The 18,452-nt window shown below is 28.2% G+C and overlaps 1 protein-coding gene across 1 annotated transcript in view; it reads left to right on the top strand.

Moving 5' to 3' along the window:
* The first annotated feature begins 5,232 nt into the window (after window positions 1-5,232).
* Window positions 5,233-18,452, top strand: part of LOC129956676 (tyrosine-protein kinase hopscotch-like) — a 38,374-nt gene continuing 25,154 nt past the window's right edge. The window contains exons 1-7 of the mRNA XM_056068610.1: window positions 5,233-5,817; window positions 9,178-9,486; window positions 12,421-12,591; window positions 14,127-14,222; window positions 15,199-15,356; window positions 16,249-16,538; window positions 17,668-17,912. Of these exons, the coding sequence (XP_055924585.1) occupies window positions 5,551-5,817; window positions 9,178-9,486; window positions 12,421-12,591; window positions 14,127-14,222; window positions 15,199-15,356; window positions 16,249-16,538; window positions 17,668-17,912 (1,536 nt within the window). The 5' untranslated portion in view covers window positions 5,233-5,550. The remainder of the gene's footprint in view (window positions 5,818-9,177; window positions 9,487-12,420; window positions 12,592-14,126; window positions 14,223-15,198; window positions 15,357-16,248; window positions 16,539-17,667; window positions 17,913-18,452) is intronic.

Below are 18,452 nucleotides of genomic sequence, written 5' to 3'. Positions count from 1 at the left end.
TTTGTTTGAGAGTCAGCGAATTAATTTGTCCAGTGAACAAATGAAGACCCATTACGACGTCAGAGCAACAACCGCCATTTTAAGGAAAGTGATCATCTAGTTATACTAGATGAAGCGATGATGATATCTGCAAAGAAAACTGCAGACACGCCAATAAGAGCCCTTTCAATTGTCAAGAAACTAAACCACATTATGTATATAGTCGACTACCACATTACTGCACATAAGTCGTTCCACATCAAGCCAAAAATTATTCACGTTAATTTGATACCTCCATATCGGGCTACAGATCTTAATTCCATCTAATGAGATTGCAATATTTGATTGAAGAGGAGAGCAGTGTTACGATTCTGTAGCATTGCAGTTAGTCTCATTATAATGAAGAGTGCTCTATAGATATATTATTTGATAGTGAATTAATGCCAAGACAGTGACCACCAGCTTAGCGACGAAGTTGGTGATAATTATGGACCTTGATAAGGAATTCGGCTTCCCCGGCGATCTGGTGACAAAAATGAAGGATCTCGAAGGTGAAGAAATCTCGATTATATTTCTCTTATGACAAGACATCTATAGTTTTTTCTCTGACATTCAAAACTCTCTTACAGAGACCACTAAATGCGAGAGAACAAGAGTGACCTAGGCGAGTGAATTCTTTCTTTAAAGTGTTGATCTCTAAGGAATTCTTTCTGAGCATTTTTTAACGCAGTAGTTTTTCATGTGAGTTTCTGCTTACATGTGTAATATTAATTTATAAAAATGCGTTTTGTTCATTTATATTGTGTTTTTTGCTATTCCTTCTCCGAGTCTTTCTATGAAATAAAGTGTCATTAACCTTTATAATGCTTATCCCTACTAGCACAAGATATTGTACGTTATCTACACAGCGTTATTCTAAATTCTGAATATCAGTCAAAGTTATGAAGATATCAAAACAATGTTGTGGGATATTTTTAATTTTTAGTAAATCGGGGTTGGTTTTCTCATCGTACATCCCCGAACGGGTTATCAATAGCATTATAACATTACATTACGTGTCATATTTCTAATTAAAAACATTATATGTCTTTGCATTTCAGTATAACTCTCTAACCATGCAGCAAAATAATTAATAATTTTTCGAAACGTGTTAATGTAAGCTGTAACGAATTTTGTTGCTGCTGTTGGTGTTGGTGGTGGTGGTGGGAGTTTTTGAATTATATATACAAAACTTACGGTGCAGTACCAAAGTAAGCATAAAAGATATGTTTCTTAAATAACATGTTAATAAATTAATTGTTGATCATTTGATACCTATGCTACTGAAAGAATGAAAATGAATGAGTCATAAATATTCTGCTATTTATTAAATACGTAGATAGTAGATTAGAATACACAGACTCTGTGTACAGATAAAGATCATTTAACTAACAATATTTATAAATGTGTCTTAAAATCATTTTTCGTAAACTCAAATGATTTTTTAAAACCTGAAATGCGATTCAATTAACCAACGGCGACCACTATCTATTACTGTCTAAATGTCTATCAGACCATATTCATGGTCTGATAGACATTTTTTTTTTTAAATTTCACTTTGTTATTTGGTACAACAGAAAAATAAATTTAAGAATCAAATCACTATTAATTACTGAAATGAAAATTAATGAGTGCATATACTTCGAAGCATATGCTTCTTGTAATGGTACTTGCAGCTCTATTAATTAACGATTCGTTAAATAAATGCATTCTATGAACCACTCTGAAACATTAGTAAATTTACTAAATGCAATTTGTTTGCATTTGACTGTTGCCATTCGATAATAAGTAATAAAAGCGATTTTTGCGCCACGTATGTTAGTGTTTTATACAGGGTGTTTCATAAAGAACTCCCCAATTTGATATGTACTCCTCAGAATTGCGAAATAGTAATAGACAAAAAGGTGAAATAAGTTATATGTCGTTGTTTCCGATTTAAAGAAAATTTTTCATATTAGTTAATAGGTGGCACCACAAGCATGTTATTTAATTAACCAACGGCGGCCAAGCTGTTCGCTTATATTACTATCCATCAGACCATGAATATGGAATACATTTTTTAAAAATTTCACTTTGTTAATTGGTACAACAGAAAAATGGTACTTGTAAGGGAGTTGTGGAAGTTGAATTGGCTAGAATAGAACCTGGGACCTTGTGGTTCGCAGCCGTGTAACAAGACCACAAGACAAAAGTAATTACTCGTGTTTCGTAGCTGTTAGCTAGCTTATAAAGTTCACCACAGTACCCTCCCTCCATTGAGTAGGAGGTGAGACGAACGATATGGCTGTTGAGTTTAATGCGCCTTACCACTTTTGATTTGGCGAGCGTGTGTGAATGGTTGCTGTTGCATCAAGTGAGTCTGACGACTCTGGGTTGCTGCGTTAATAGAATCTGACGACTTTGGTTGCGGGTAGATGGCGCCATAACAGCAGTACGAAGGTTAAGGGTGAAGTCACCAATGTGGAAGTTGAATTGGCTAGAATAGAATCTGGGACCTTGTTGTTAGCAGCCGAATAACAAGACAAGACAAAAGTAATTATTCGTGTTTCGTAGGTGTTACCTGGCTTATAATGTTCACCACATAGTAGTATCAAATTAGTTATTATTAAAAACTGAAGAACAGCATGTCGTATTTCTTGGAGCAACATGTTTTTTATTAAGTTGGAGTAACATCTATTAATCCAACAATGACAAAGTAAAACTTTCAACAACAACAACAACAAAAAAAAATGTTTAAAAATATCCGTACCAGAAAACAATTCGTAATTTATTCAACAGGAATGCAGGGAGGTTGATGATTTAGCCGTAAATGTCATATGCAGCCTATCAATCGTGGCATCTCAAAAAGTTCAAGCAATCGAAGAAATTGTTAAATGCAATCCTAGGAAGTCCAATAATCAGGCAACTGCTAAAGTGAGATTGTCAACCACCACTATGCACAGAATATTGCGAAGGGCTTGAAGCTGTTTTCCTACAAAATACAGTGTAAACAAGCGATCATAAATACAGCTCTAAGGACAAACAGAAGACTTCGCAAATGAAATATTTCAGATGATTGATCAGAGTAAAATAGATTTCGGCTGCCTGTAGTTCACCAATGAGGCCGATTTTCATTTAAAGGTAGAGGATTTGTGAATAAACAAAACTGACGAATATAAGGCACTGCAAGTTGCGCCGTTTGTACGGCTTGAGAAACCACATGATTAATACTCCGAAACGAAATATGCCTTTTCCGTCCCAAACCCATTTAATTCTGATCAGTTTTACCTTTTTTTGTCTATTTTTCTCGCTCAAAGGAGTCCTAAAATTTTAGCTAGCTTTCACATTTGCAGCTTCTTCTAATCCTTAATTTCCAGCATCCTTTTCCTTTTAATAATGGAAAAAAAAGAAGAAGAAGAAACATCCTAAAATAAAGAGTTCTTGCATTTTCATCCATTCGTCAATCCACCCCGTAGCAGTAATTCATGGTTTCCTCGCTCCATCTTGTAGGACTTTATTTTAAGATGAACTACTTTTCTTAAAGCGAGCCTCTTCCCTACTGTGGCATTCGAAAACTGATGAGCTATGAAAATAAACATACATTACTCACCTCGCCAACTATTGCTCTTTTCACGCTGAAATGAAGTCACATCTAGGCATGACGTATATTTTAAGAGTGGTTATTACGTAACCAATATCAAATACCAGTGATCAATACTTTTCAAAAAGGGGTGTGATTCAAATCCTTGACATGATCTTACTGGTGATATTTCAATTAAAAGTCTTGGATCACGATAGAAAGTAACAATCGATACGATCTGTCCAATAGAAGCTCTCAAACAAGAATTCAATCATGCAATCTGTGAATGGGTTGAAAATTGAACGGACCGGTTATTCTAAGAAATATCGTATCATTGAATCGCATATCACTGAAAGTGGAGCTATCACAGGAAAGTGTTCATAATTGTAAAGTCACCGCTCCGCTTGAATTTCCGATATTCGCGTTTGACATGAGTTATCCCATGAAGATCATTTCTAATTGCCTGTGACATGACTCTCCAATCTGCAAATTTTCCTTTCACTCTCCAGGCGCCATCTATTGGCAGAATATAGAACTAAGGTGAACATTTTAAAGAAATGACTTTTTTTTAAATTCAATTTTTCAGAAAATAGTTTACTTCAATAAATAAATTAAATTAATAGTTTTGAAAAAATTCAAATTAAAAAGTAAGCTGAAATAGATAAATTAATTCAATCACACGGTACATAAAATAGTAAATTAAGTATTAATTACAATTAATAAATTTTATATTTAATAATAATTAATAATTTTTAATTATTAATGATTGAATAACAGATATTTGGAACGAATATTTAAAAATAACAATAGCAAAATTATCTGTTATTCAAAAAATTGAGGATTATGCATCTCTAGTCACACCGAACGTACGAATCGACATTAATCCGAGTTGCTATTAAGTTAAATCAATCAGTCATTAACACTGAAGAGAGCCAGTCTGAAAAATACTAAAACATTTAATTAGGTGAAATTATTTACAGAATTATATACAGGATATTTAGTATTAACATATGCGATGGAGCTGTAACACAAAAAATCGCAAATTTCGCCGAAAAAGTTCCGACTTCGTTTTCATGAATTCCAGGAGTTGAGTTGTATCAGTAGAAGTGGAAGTGCTTTGCCTGACACCTACCAAAAGATTTTCTTCAGATTCGAGTATTTAATTTCATTACAAATCCTACATTTTTCATCTGGCTTTAAAATAGCCTCACTTTACTTATTCAAACTACATGGGTATCTCTACATGCTTTCTGCTACTTAAGTTTTATACTTTTATCACTGTATTTATTTTGTTCGTATATTCGTGCGTTGAAATGTTTCCATTTTTTCCTATTATTTTATAGTATTTCTTTTTTTCCCCTCTCTTTGGCTTTCTCTATTAACACAAGAAATCGAATATTTTGCGCTAATAGGGTTTATATTATATTTTAATTATCCACTGATTTTTTAAAATATTTTTAAAGAACAATTTTTATCTTTATCATGAGATTTCCTAATAAACTCCTGAGCATTTCTTTTTTTCTTTCTTTCTTTCTTTCTTATTTTATCCTCTTCTTTCTTTCCTTTTTTTTTTTATGTCGATTTTTAATGAAGAAATTATTTATTTATACTTCTCTCTTGTATATTTTGGCAATAGTACTCTGAGGAAAGGAAAACAATATTTTTTCATGCTGTTCCATATTAACGACAAACAAATTCCATGTTGCGCAATATTTTAATATTATTTTGGAATATGTCAAAATAATATTAGAATATGTAAGTTACGTTTTAAAAGGCATAATAATTAATGCAATGAATGACTGAATTGTATTAAAATAAGTACATTTTTTATCTCATCATGCATGATATTTAAATTCCACGTTTCAAAATATAAAAACTAATTTTTATAATTTTATTTAAATTTTTTAAAATTATATTGTTTTCATACATAGTTTTAGTTTTATAGTTTATATCTAGTTTATAGTTTTCATACAATGGTCGGAACTATTAGAATTAACTTTTATACTGGTAACGAACCACTAGATTTCTTCGGAAATAGCTCTTATATAGCAGAGGACTTAGTTATTGAATCATGCAAATATCTTCATATTGGACCAGTTGCCCGGCATTTATTTGGTTTATGGAGTTTTTCCCAGTCGTTATGGTTCCCTCCCAGTAAAGAATTAAAGGTACCAGATGAAGATATATTAAACTTTTATCTTCGACTACGCTTTAGAACACCAAACATTACATCTTTAAAAGTGAGTATGAAAATTTATGCTATTTATCTGTTATAATGGATTGGATGAATATTGAAAATGATACTATTTAGTATGGGATACTTAATCTCTCCCAGAATGAAGAATAATTTATAAAATGAGCATGAAAACCTTTGAAAATTTGCAGAGTAATGGGAAAAACTATTAAGTATTTGCCGTTTTAATTGTTTTTCATATACCTTTGTATAGCCTGTGAAATAGTTGTTGCAATTTATAGTCTCTTAAATTCATTTGATCATAATGTTTTTTTTTTTTTATATTTCAAATACAAATTATTTTACAGATGTCCAAAGATATTATTTGCAATGATTACTATTTACTAGACTTAATTACTGTTTCAAAAAAAAAAAAAAATTAAAAGACATGGTATAAAACATAATTGAGTTAAAGTTTAGCATTATTTTTTTATTAATCAAAAATCTGGATCTTTCTTAACCACCATGGTATGATTTGTTGCATTATCAATTGCAACTGCAGTATTTAATGGCAAATTAAGGATTAATTTTTCTTACGGACACTTCTTAAAAATTTGCGAGTTCATCTATCCAGGGTAGACCTTTCCTATTACTGGCTTTATAGATGAGATTTGCTTTATGCAAAAATCCCATAAAGCCCCCAGCACAATAATGCGACATGAAGCATGCAAGCACTTATTAAAAGTCAAGATACTATCAACCCAAGTTTCATCAATATAAATTATTGCTCTACTTTCAGTGTGATATCTTTTTTTATGTTTCTCAAAAATTGAATTATTTTTAAAATTATATCCTCTCATTCAGTTGATATTTTCCATTTATTTTGACATCTTTTCCATTTAAATCCAATTTTATGTTGAATTTTCCTTAAAGTTTCCTTACTCCACTTAAAGTTCATTGTTTCCTTCAAAACTGGAAGCAGTTTATTTAAAGAAGATATTTTTCTTTCTTTGACATAAAAGTTACGCAAATTTTGTCTTATAATGCTACAATCGAACTCATTAATTGATGTTGTTTCAAGAGCATTCCCTTTTTTTTTTTTTTTTTTTTTTAGGTGAAGCAGAATTTGGATGAAGTTTATCTCCTGCTTCCCATAGAATCTTAATTGTGTTTAGAGAAATGCTGGTGATTTAACTGGTTCATTTCAAAAAATGTGTGAATGAAATAAATAATTTCCCATTTTCTGCTCCTTTGTCACAATACTTAATGATATTATATAAAATTTCCTTTGTGTCACTCCTGAAAGCTTTGAACTAGACATATAAGCAATCAATGTGTAATTTTGAATTGAAATAAAATATGGTCAGGAACGACACTCGCATACACAGGAAAAAATGAATTGAACAAAAAGTATCTAAAGGGGGAGCATTCAAGGTCAAAGCTGAATTTTCGAAATGCGCTCATCCTTCCGCATCTCTTCTCTTTATGAGATAGAACCATCGAAACATGGTAGCCTCGGGATACTAAAACTAACAGTGCTTAAATTTTCTTCTACAAATGTCACTGAACATTATAGTCACTTTGTTAATAGTCTGATTAATATAATGCATTATCATTAAAGTAAGATTCTGTGAGCATTTTATTTGTGAAAAATTTATACATATTGAAGCAAAATTTCATTCTGTCATTTTTCTGCAATCCTACAGGTCATTATTCACATAAGATCCCCGAAACCGCCACAAAAGCTTCTGTTGTTAGTAATACTATATTATTTCACATAATTTGTAAAATTCAAGATTGTTAAACACTGTTACTGTGTTTTCATCCAACAACATCTTGCTATAAATGATACTATGTTGCAAAAGGATTAATTTTTTTTGTGTTAAAAATATGATATTGTTAATATAGAATTGGTTAAAAAATTTATTAAAAGTTTGTAAAATACTTAATTTATATTGGTTGTCAGAAAATGTTAAATACTATAAATTTTAATGTATTGAAATAACTAGTAATAAATTTTGTAGTAAGTTCACTAGAACTCTGAACTGCTTTTCAAATGTGACATTTGAAGTCGGAGAGATTGGATTTGAACTAAATTGCATATTTGCATTTTTGTTGTATACTTACTTAACTTTCATTTATGACTGCAGACTTTGCTTGACCATCTTTGTATGCAGTATTTCATAAAATAAATTGCATTGCTTCTTTTATGAACATATTTGAACTTCCTCTATTGATAATTCTGTTTTGGAAAGTCATGATCTGTTGTTACTTAAGTACCTTGTAATAAGAGGATTAAATAACAATGCGGAATTCAAACAACGAATTGTACTATACATTTATTTTATTATTATTGTACCACCTTCTAATTACTAGATTCCAGAAACCTATAGAAAGTGTTAAGTATATTCATGAAGCAAATACTGAGATAATATACACTTATTCTGCTATAAGAACCTAGATTATAACAAGTCTGTTTTATAATATCTTGCATTTATAATATAATTTATAGTCGTGGGAGAGGTATGAAGTTATATTATGTCTGTAAATAAGAAAAAGTTGTGACAGATTTGTGATATATTGGACTTCAATTATTTATTGAGATTATATAAAAAAAAAAAAAAAATGTTTGTCACTTATTTATCATCCTTGGCATGGCCGATGTGAGTTAATTGCAAGATCTCAATTTCAAGGCATGGAAGGTGCTTGTTCAAAATCTATTTCAATTAATGATCATGTTATATGTAGTCTTAATGCACATTAAAAATAACATTAAAGATCAAATGCTAACCTACTGGTGTGGCAGATTAACATTTGACCTTTGATAAAGGTTTGGTTAGAGAGGGAAAATTTGAGCTCATTTGTCATCTGAATTTCAAAATTATGAAATCATTCCCAAAAATATATCTTGTATTGCTTCAAAATGGGAGATTATTATAAATCATTTAAGCTAGCATCTATGGTAATTGTAATTAAAATATGGTCTTACAGAATGAGTAAAACTCGGATACAAATTATCAAGTATTTAATTGTAAATAGTTATTCTTTTATTTTATATGATTTAAAATTAATTAAAATAAAGCTTTATGTGATATTTTCAGTTGATATACTTTAATGTAACCATATGATAATTATGAAAAAAAAAATTGCATAAAATTTTACACAAAAAGTACAATTTTTTTTTTTTTTTACACAAAAAGTACACTTTATTGTAAAGTGCAAAAAGGTTTAAAGGATAGCCATGATTTGGAGATTCTCATTTCATGATAATTAACAAGCAATTTATTAAAACAGTATTTGGAAAGTATAAAATTGATAAGTCTAAAAGGAAAAAGTGATGTCTAACATGGCTATTTTATATATCTATAAAAGAATATATTTATCTTTATTTATGAAATTTTACATAATTTTAATTTGTATTTTTCAGGAAAAAACAGATTCCAGCACATTAAATTATTATTTCCGCCAGGCTCATATTGACTTTTTAGAAGGAAGAATTCCTGAGCTATATCATGGGAATTTACGAGAAAGTGCTCTAGGATTAGTTGCAACTGATATCATATGTGAAATGATTGAGGAAAATGTAACTGTAGAAGAAATGAGATCATATAAAAAAATTTTTATTCCACAAATATTGAGAAAAAATCCACTTTCGGATGGATTCCTTCATGAGCCATTACGAAAAGCTGTAGCTCGTGGTCTTGCAAATGCCAAAAATAATTCTGAATTTGTTAAAGTAAGTAATTTTACTGGTTCTGTAACTTTTATTTTGTTTATCAATTTATTTTTTTTGTCATATGGTATTATTAGTAGAATAACTAAACAGTATAGGATCACTGGCTAATGTTTAAATTTAAATTTATTTTCCTTAGAAAAAATTTATCACCCTTTATATTAATAGCTAATATTGACTGTAATTTATTCTGTGTTGTCACTGAATCATTTTTAATAATGCAGTTATTAATAAATCCTTGAGGATAGTGCATGTGTAATTGTGACACTTCAGATCTAGGTTACTTAAGACTGAATCCTTTGGATTTTGCCTGTCCAATTTTTTTATAGTTATGCTGCAGGATATTATATGTATACTGTATTGATACTATATGTATCGAAAAATAAATTTAATATTCATTTATTGTCCTATTTAGATAAGTCTTAGTACATTTTCAATGTTTCTTATTAATGTAAACTTCTAGTGGGTATATTTTGGAGGTAACTTATTTCCCCAGAGTGTGTTATTGAATATTAGTTTGCATTGGTATTAATCATTAAACTTAAAAACTTCTGACATACTAGATGCTAGAATAAGTTTGATTTCTGATTAAATTTCTTAAAAATTTATCTAATATATCAATTAAAATAATATTTATATAAATGAAAAAAGAGTTATATGCAAAATATAAATTTTTATAATATCTTTTTACTCAAATTGAATAGAATGTCCCCATACTATAATATAATGATATGCAGAATTTCATCTAAAGTGCTATGTTGATCAAAAGTGTTAACAAATATGTAAAAAATCATATTGGGAACATTTTAATTATGAATACAAATGATATAACACAGCTATAGGGGATTGTCTCTAATCTTCAGTTTTATTTAGAAAATTCTCAAAAGTCTGCTTCTAAAAAGAATCTTAAAATTCTGCCTGAGTAGTTATAAAGTAATATATAAAATTTCATATGTAAATAGCATAAGAAAGCATGCAAATTGCCACATATCTAAAAAAAAAAAATAATAATCAGTTTGCACTTGTAATGTTTAAGTGAAATTCAAATGGCAGGTTAGGACAATTCTTTCATAATGATAGAACTTGTTATTTCGTTCAGTGTATTTATCAGATATGTTAGACATTCCAAAAGAAATTCTGCAAGAAATATTATTCTGCAATAAACATGTCAATATAAAAGGATGTTTTACTTTATGAGTTTGCTTTTTGTTTTGCTTTATGAGTTTAAAGTAGGTAGCAGAGCTGCTAAAAAAATACATAATATTTATGAAGGGACATTAATGGGTGAGTTTTTAGTGTGAAAATGGTTCAGCTAGTTTACATGCAAGATAAGAACCTGTTAGACAAAATACAATTTGGATATCCTTCTACTATAAATGAAGTCTTGCTCAAGGAGAAGAACATTAAGTGTAATCCTCCTGAAATGTACAAGGAACTTGCTCAGTGGTTGGAATATTGAATGAAATCATTTATTTGCATCATAACAAGATATAGATTAAAATTTAAGTAAGTTGATGTCTCATGCATAGATCAAGAAAGACAAATTCTAATGGTTCTTCATTACCTCTTCTTCGTCGTCATGCTACAAAAAAAAGCGTCATTGCTGGCTTAAATACTGACATATGATAAAAAAAATGTTGTTATGCAATAACCAAAAAAAAAAAAAAAAAAAAAACTTTATAAGCCTGTGTCCTGTGACATTTCCCACTAAGTCAAATATTGATCAACAAAAGGTACTGCTTTGTGTGTAATGGATGCTGGCGTTGTGCTTTTTGAATAGATTAACAAAACAGTCATAGCCAAGGTGTACTTTCTCTACTTCTAAAAAGTTGCATTTGCATTAGGGATGAGTATACATTGACTTTCTTGTTGAGTAGTGCTAGCAGTGTTTCAAACAGCCAGAACTAGATCAGCAAGAAAGAAGTATCTTTCTTCAAGACAATACAACTTAAAGCAGCATTTTATTAATAGGATGAAAATTTCAAGATCATCAATACTTTGTTGGAAAGTTTAACTTCACTTGATTTACACACAGACTTTGCTGTATTTTTGTTTTGATGTTGATTAACCCTTTAATTGACAGAGGTTCTGCAATTAAAATGATGTTGCACAGAAAATGGTCTTTTTTTTTTTTTTTTTTTTTTATTCTAAGGCTTTTACAAATTGTTTGAAGTATCAAATGATAACTCATTGAGAATTGCAATTCAAGCTGCAGGATATCATTTTCTTAAATAAAAGTATTTATACAGTATTTCTGACTAACAACAATACCACAAAAGGCTTGTTTTGAATATCTTATAATAGTTAGCTTTGTTTGTATCAACATAAACATTTTCATAAATCTTAAATAGTAACCATGATGAACTTGATAAATGCATAAAATGTTATTCAATGAAAGCATTCCTGTGTATTACTATGGATTAGACGCATTTCAGCAACTAATACAAATTGATTATTTCTAAAAAGTAGGCTATTATAATTTTTTTTTTAAATATTTTCTGCAAGTTTTTTTTACCCTTATCATTGGTTTATAACTGCTATAATGTGAATTATGGGCATGAATTCAAAGCTGAAATACTAAAAATTAGTCACTATTTTTATTTTTTCTTATACAGTGTTAAAATTATTTACAGCATACCTTATTATTTTGTATGAAACATTTGAATTAATTGTATATAAGAAATATATAAAAATTTCATTTTTAACTGATTTTTTGCAATTCTGCTTTGTTTAAATGACACTTTGTGATTTAACTTATGTATCTAAAATCTGTATTTAAAAAAATTGTCTGAAATTAATCTTGTTTAATTGTTTAATATATTGTAGACTTAAAGAGATTTTAACCTTCTAAAATTACTTTATTTATAGAATGATTAAAATAAGTGAATGTTTTTAATATTCTCTATTTACTGACATTCATTATTTTTCTTTGTTTAGGAAAATTACTTACAAGGATTAACTGAATTAGTGCCTGATTATGGTACTGAAACATACACTGTTTTGATTGAAAAAACTGAAAATGGGAAGTTGTTTGAAGTGGAATTGGTTGTCAATCCATACCATCCAGATTATCCTGGTCTTCGTATGAGATTAAAGAGAAGCAAAGGTGTATGTATTTATTATTACTAGGTGTCATTACTGGTGATTATTTGTGTACTGTCTGGGGGAGTAAAAAATTAATGATTTTTGTTAGTAATCAGGGATGGATTTTAAATTCTGAAATCAAACATATATACTAAACTTTCAAATGGTTCTTTTAGGGAAAATGGACATATAATTGGTAGAATTTTTTTCTCTAAACATGGTGTTTAATGCATATTTCAGATCAGTTTCAGTTGCTGTATGTGCTGCTATAATTTTTGCTGATAACATTGTCAGGTTATCTTTTGCTTAAATCATTAATTGATGAAGGGTATATTAAACAGACTAACATTATTCTTGCACCTTTTATTTCTTTCATTTAAAGTTAATCAGTTTTGATAATTTTCAGAAATTGATGCTAAAGACTGGAGTTTTTTTACCATGCAAAATATTTAAGCCCATTCCTACCTGTAGTCTTCTGTTATATTTATTTATTTGATTGTTTGCATTTGTATTTACAATGCATCACATTGTAAATACAAATATAAACAATCAAATACATGAATACAATGTGAATACAAAAACAGAATGTTCATTCTGTTACATATAGTTTTATTTGATTTTTTTTTTTTTTTACAATTCCACATATAGATGGGTAAAATTAACATAATGTGCATCATTTTTCCAATATGCATGTGTGTGTGTTTTTAAATTTTAATATCCATTCCGAGAAAGCATTATTATCTACAAGCAGAGACGCTGACAAGGCACATCCTCCACAGTGCAGCAGAAAAGCAGAAGTAAGAAAAGAGGCGCTAAACAAATGATCACTAGTCTTATATATAACATGGGACTTCCGACACCACATGTCAATTGAATACACATGTTGACCTTTGACAAGGGCACTGAAGGGATCATTTTCACTTGATACGTAGACTGATTGTGCTGTAATTTTTAGACACTTCATGTGTGGAATGAGATCAGGAAATAAGAGAATATTTTACTATGGGCTAAATTAAGATAAAGTTTTGGAAATTAATTTGGATTAAATTAAGAGTTTTATATATATATATATATATATAATGTTCCAAATTAGAATCACTATTTAAATTACTACTACTTTGTACTTCATGTCCGAAATGAAGTCACAAATTCCTAATTTTCTTACAATATCTTTTATTGTATTTTCATTTGAGAAAATGTGTTTTAAGAAGGCTTATATTACTGTTTATATACATCCATTTTAATCAAAAATTGTCCATTAACCCTTTACATTTTTAATATTAATTAAAATTAATAATTTTTTAAACTTTTAATAATTTATTTTCCATGACATTGTTAAATGTGTATTAGGTTTATAATTGATTTGCTTTCTTTTATTAAATTATTGAAATGAGGGAAAAAATTCATGAAAGTTAATTTGAGCTGTTTAGTTCATGTTGAATAAAATTAAAGCATCTTTACCTGTTAGCTTGTTGGAAAGTATTTAGTATTTACCTTTTTGAAAGAATTAATGTGCATGTAATTTTTTTTATTAGTTATAGATAATATTTTTATTTCAGGATTGGACTCACATTTGTGATATTGAAAATTTATGTTATATCAGCATGCGTAGTGATGAAACAGTTGAAATCAGTCGTCAGAATGGTGTACCACAGGTAAAAAACATTTTCTGCATAATTTGATTAAATAATTAGTTAGAAAATATAATGATTTTGCTTTGAAACAATTTCTAATTTTTTTCATTTATTTGTAATTTCAATATGGCATATTTTTAAGTTTTTTTTTAGTCCTTATATTTTGATCCATAATAATTCTTACTGTATATACAATAGTCTCAGTTCAATTCTTAAGTACTTAACTTAGTTTTGAACTAAACAAAAATCCCAAATCTAAGACACACTCAGTAATTTCATTTTTGTTTGTTTTTCAAGAATACGTTTTGTAAGAATGGTAGTTTGGAGGAATATTACTGTAAATTGCAGTGTTCTGATTTATTGTCAGTTCTTTAATCTAGTCTTATTTTCTGGTTTCTAAATAATAGGAAGATGTATGTTTCCAATGGCAAAATGAGTATATTGGAAATTGCAGCAGCATTTAATGATTTCTGTTTTGTATCTTCTGTTCTCAAATTCACTGATAACTGAATTTGTAACTATGTGGAATTTGAGTAATTTGTGGAGTGTAGAAACATTATTATTTAATGTGTTGTGAATGAAGTTGAAAATCCAGTCAGTGTCTGAAATTAATTATTTACAGTTGCAAAAATTAATTTTGAAGATTCTGAAACTTTTTGCTTTTTAAATATATAGATTTTTTAATTTATAAATAGTTTAGGATTGACAGAAGAAATATTTAATACCTTAAATAATATTTTTACTTTATCTTTAATAATTTTTTAGTAGACATCTATTGATTAGACTTCAATAAAATTACTCAGCTTATTTAATATCTTTATATGATTATTTTTTATAAACCAGTTAATTATATATATGTTGCTTTTTTTTCAATACAGTAATTTGATTTGATTTTCAAAAAAGCAACGTTTTGCTTCCTAACTTGCTTTTGATTAGTGTTTATTAGATATTTTATCATGCAAAAAAAAAGTGATGATTCATTATTTTATTATTTCAGTATATTCAATTCAATGATACAGCTCAGCGGCACTCATTTGTATCATTCCTGGATGGGTACTATCGTCTCAGTGAAAAATGGACCTTTAATTTATGTAAAGATTTACCTACACCATCTTTATTAAAATTAAGAGCAATGAAATGTCATGGCCCAGTTAGGTATGTAATTATAATACTCTTTAATTTTTAATTATTCTGAGAAGTGAATCACTTTACATGTATTCATTTTTTAAAAAAATGTAGAAAAAAAATTTAAATGATTTTGAATAGAACATTTGTAGATTGCATTTTGGCATTTCTTTGTGTTCTCTTTGATGTTATTAAGGTTTTGTTCAGTTCATTTAAAATACCAATTCAATCATTTCTTGGTATCATAGATTGGTTTTGATTATTGCCTTAGAAATTTTTAGCTACACAATAAAGCTGAATTGTATGATTAGTAATGTGCATGAAAAACGTTATTAAAAAAAATCTAAACACACTCACAAAATTACTATTAAAAAAAAAAATTATTAAAACATTTTATGATAATATGTAATGTTTCCAATTCAAAGGAAAGAATCTGTATTGTTCTCAAATCATTTCTATATGATAGATTTGTTAGTTAATCACTGCTGATAATCAAGACATAAATGTGTATGTAATATATTATGCTTTAATGTGTTTGTACTCTAATAATACGGTGATTTAATTTTTTGTAAGCTTATTTTTATGAATTAGAAATAAAAAAAGTATGCATGAATCTAATATTTATTTAGGTTTCCAGTTTATTGTGCTAATTTAATATTTATTATTTACAAAATAGTAAAATTGTGAATTTATAAGAAATAATAATCCATAGGTTATCTGATTATTTTAATTGCAACTTAATGATAGATCTATAAATATAGTATGATAATATTTTATTTCAGTTATTAAAAATTTTAATGTTAAGTAATATCATTAATTTGATGAATTCTGTATTTATTCTTTCTAAAATTTAAACTTTTTCTTTAACTTATTATGCATTTTGTAACATTTTCTTTTTACATTGTATTCCTTTTTTTTCTAGTGTATCATTTGCTCACAGAAAACTTGAAGAAAAATCCAACAATGATGTGGGCTGTTACATAATACGAGAATGTGAATTTATGTATGATGTGTATTATGTAGATATTTGGATTAGTACAAAATCTGAAGGATCGGAGAATATTAGTACATTTAAAATTATTAAAGACGATGAAGGAATGTTTGTTCTAGAAGGCTGGAGTGAAAGTTTTAAATCCATACCCCAGCTGCTATCTTATCATGCTAATGAAAATATGTTGAACTTTCAACGTTGTATTCCACCATCGGAATATGGTAAAGTATTTTACTTTGATTTCAAGATTTTAAATCTTTAATACATGGGAAAATTATATATGATCTCTCTCATAAGAAATATTATTTCTTATTTTTCCTTTTGAAAATACAGTTGGTACTTTTATATTTCGTTCTGTAATGAAGGTAGCAATAAAGTATATAAAAATAACAACCAGTAAATGCATTCTTCCATTATTCTAAAGCAAAATAGCATTAGCTATTATCTTTGGTTACTTGAAAAAATTCTGATGGTTTTCTTCAATTGAATATTAAATATCACAGAAAAATTAAATTGTGAGTATGTATTAAGTAATTAATTATATATGAGAAATTTAAATTTTAAAAAGGCAGATAAAATAATAAGACACAAGATTGTTTGTTATAACAATAACAATTTTTTATTTGAAAGTTTGTTATCAAATCAAAAATTGTTATTGTGTTCTAAAATGTATTAGTTTTTAAATCCTGGGTAGTATTAATTATGTAAATTGCAAACAAATTTATTGCATTCAAAATTTGCTGCATTTTTAAAGCATTAATTATTCTTCTAGTTTCTTTCTTGAGTTCATTATTTAAGCTTGCATTTAATAGTTTAAAATAGATTTATCTATTTATTAAAGGGCAAAATTAGTGATATTTCTATGATTGGCAGCTAAGAAAATGTTTTTCAATGGATCCATTTGCAGCTCTAGAAGTTGCATAGTGAAACCTCTGACACTGATTTTATAAAACTTGTATCTTTTGCTTTGTCATTATTGAGAAATGTTTCTATTCACTTTATTATAAGTTATCACGATCCTTTTTTCTTTCTTTCATATTAGCTTTATCTTAATAAGTTAAAAATAATTAAAAGGTTTATTATTGAGGGTTTATGATGTGTGTTTGTTTGTTTGCTTGTCTCTGTTTTCTGATCAATATTTAAAAGTGATTTCTTTTTTGTAATGAAAAGAATTTAAAACAACTTATTTTAAATCATCTCTTGTTTTGAAAACATTTTTCATTTTTTAAAATTTTATTTGTGAAATAAAACTGAAGACTGCTCTGATAATTGAAATTCCTTTATGAAAGTTTATAACATAAAAATTTAAAAATAATTTGATTAATACATATATATATTTTCAATTTGCAGATGAATCAAACTTATTACTTTGCCGTAGGCAAAAGCAAGGTTTCAGCTCACTTAAAACAAGAGGAGACTGCAGCTGTACTGCTCAGTGTATACCTCATGATGCAATTATGTTTTGTCAAGATGTGTCAACAATGCCTGGTAGACTGACTATAGTTGCTCAGGCACGTCTCAGACGTTCTTGTACAGATTCTAGAGCTGTTGCAGTTAAAATGCTGCGAAAGGAGACAAAAGTGACTCATTTAAAAGTAATTTGTCATTGTTATTTTTTTTAATATTTGCTTCTGTAAATAATTTCAATATATAATTAACATGCGTGGAATGCTTTTTTTTTTTTAAAGATTTTTTTAAAGAGTCTAAAATAACCGTGTATTATTCAAATGAATTTGCCTGTACTATAGCAGCACATTATGTAAATTCACTATTAAGATGTGAAATTCTAAATACATTTATGATAGTAACAATTTGTGCTGATCTAAAATTTTTAACTTAAGCTCCACATTCAGCATTTTATGTTGCCTAAAATCTGTGGAAAAAGATAATGAACTTTGAATGATGGTCAAATAATTAAGAGGGCTCTCTTGCCAATATTTTACAGATAAGCTATATATGCTCATTGTGCTTTAGGAATTGTATTCTAAAACTAGTAAAAAATATTTTTAATGATCATTTTAAAATGTTAGTGAGGACAATTTTGAAAGAATATAAAGTTTCTTTTTTAAAAAGACTCATGGACATTTAAAAAATCAGTATAATCATAAGTCAAAATATAATCCTTCCTTAAAATT

The sequence above is a fragment of the Argiope bruennichi genome, chromosome 2 (genome assembly GCF_947563725.1).
Source record: "Argiope bruennichi chromosome 2, qqArgBrue1.1, whole genome shotgun sequence".
Classification (NCBI taxonomy): Eukaryota; Metazoa; Arthropoda; class Arachnida; order Araneae; family Araneidae; genus Argiope; species Argiope bruennichi.
This window is presented reverse-complemented; position numbering and strand designations above follow the sequence as displayed.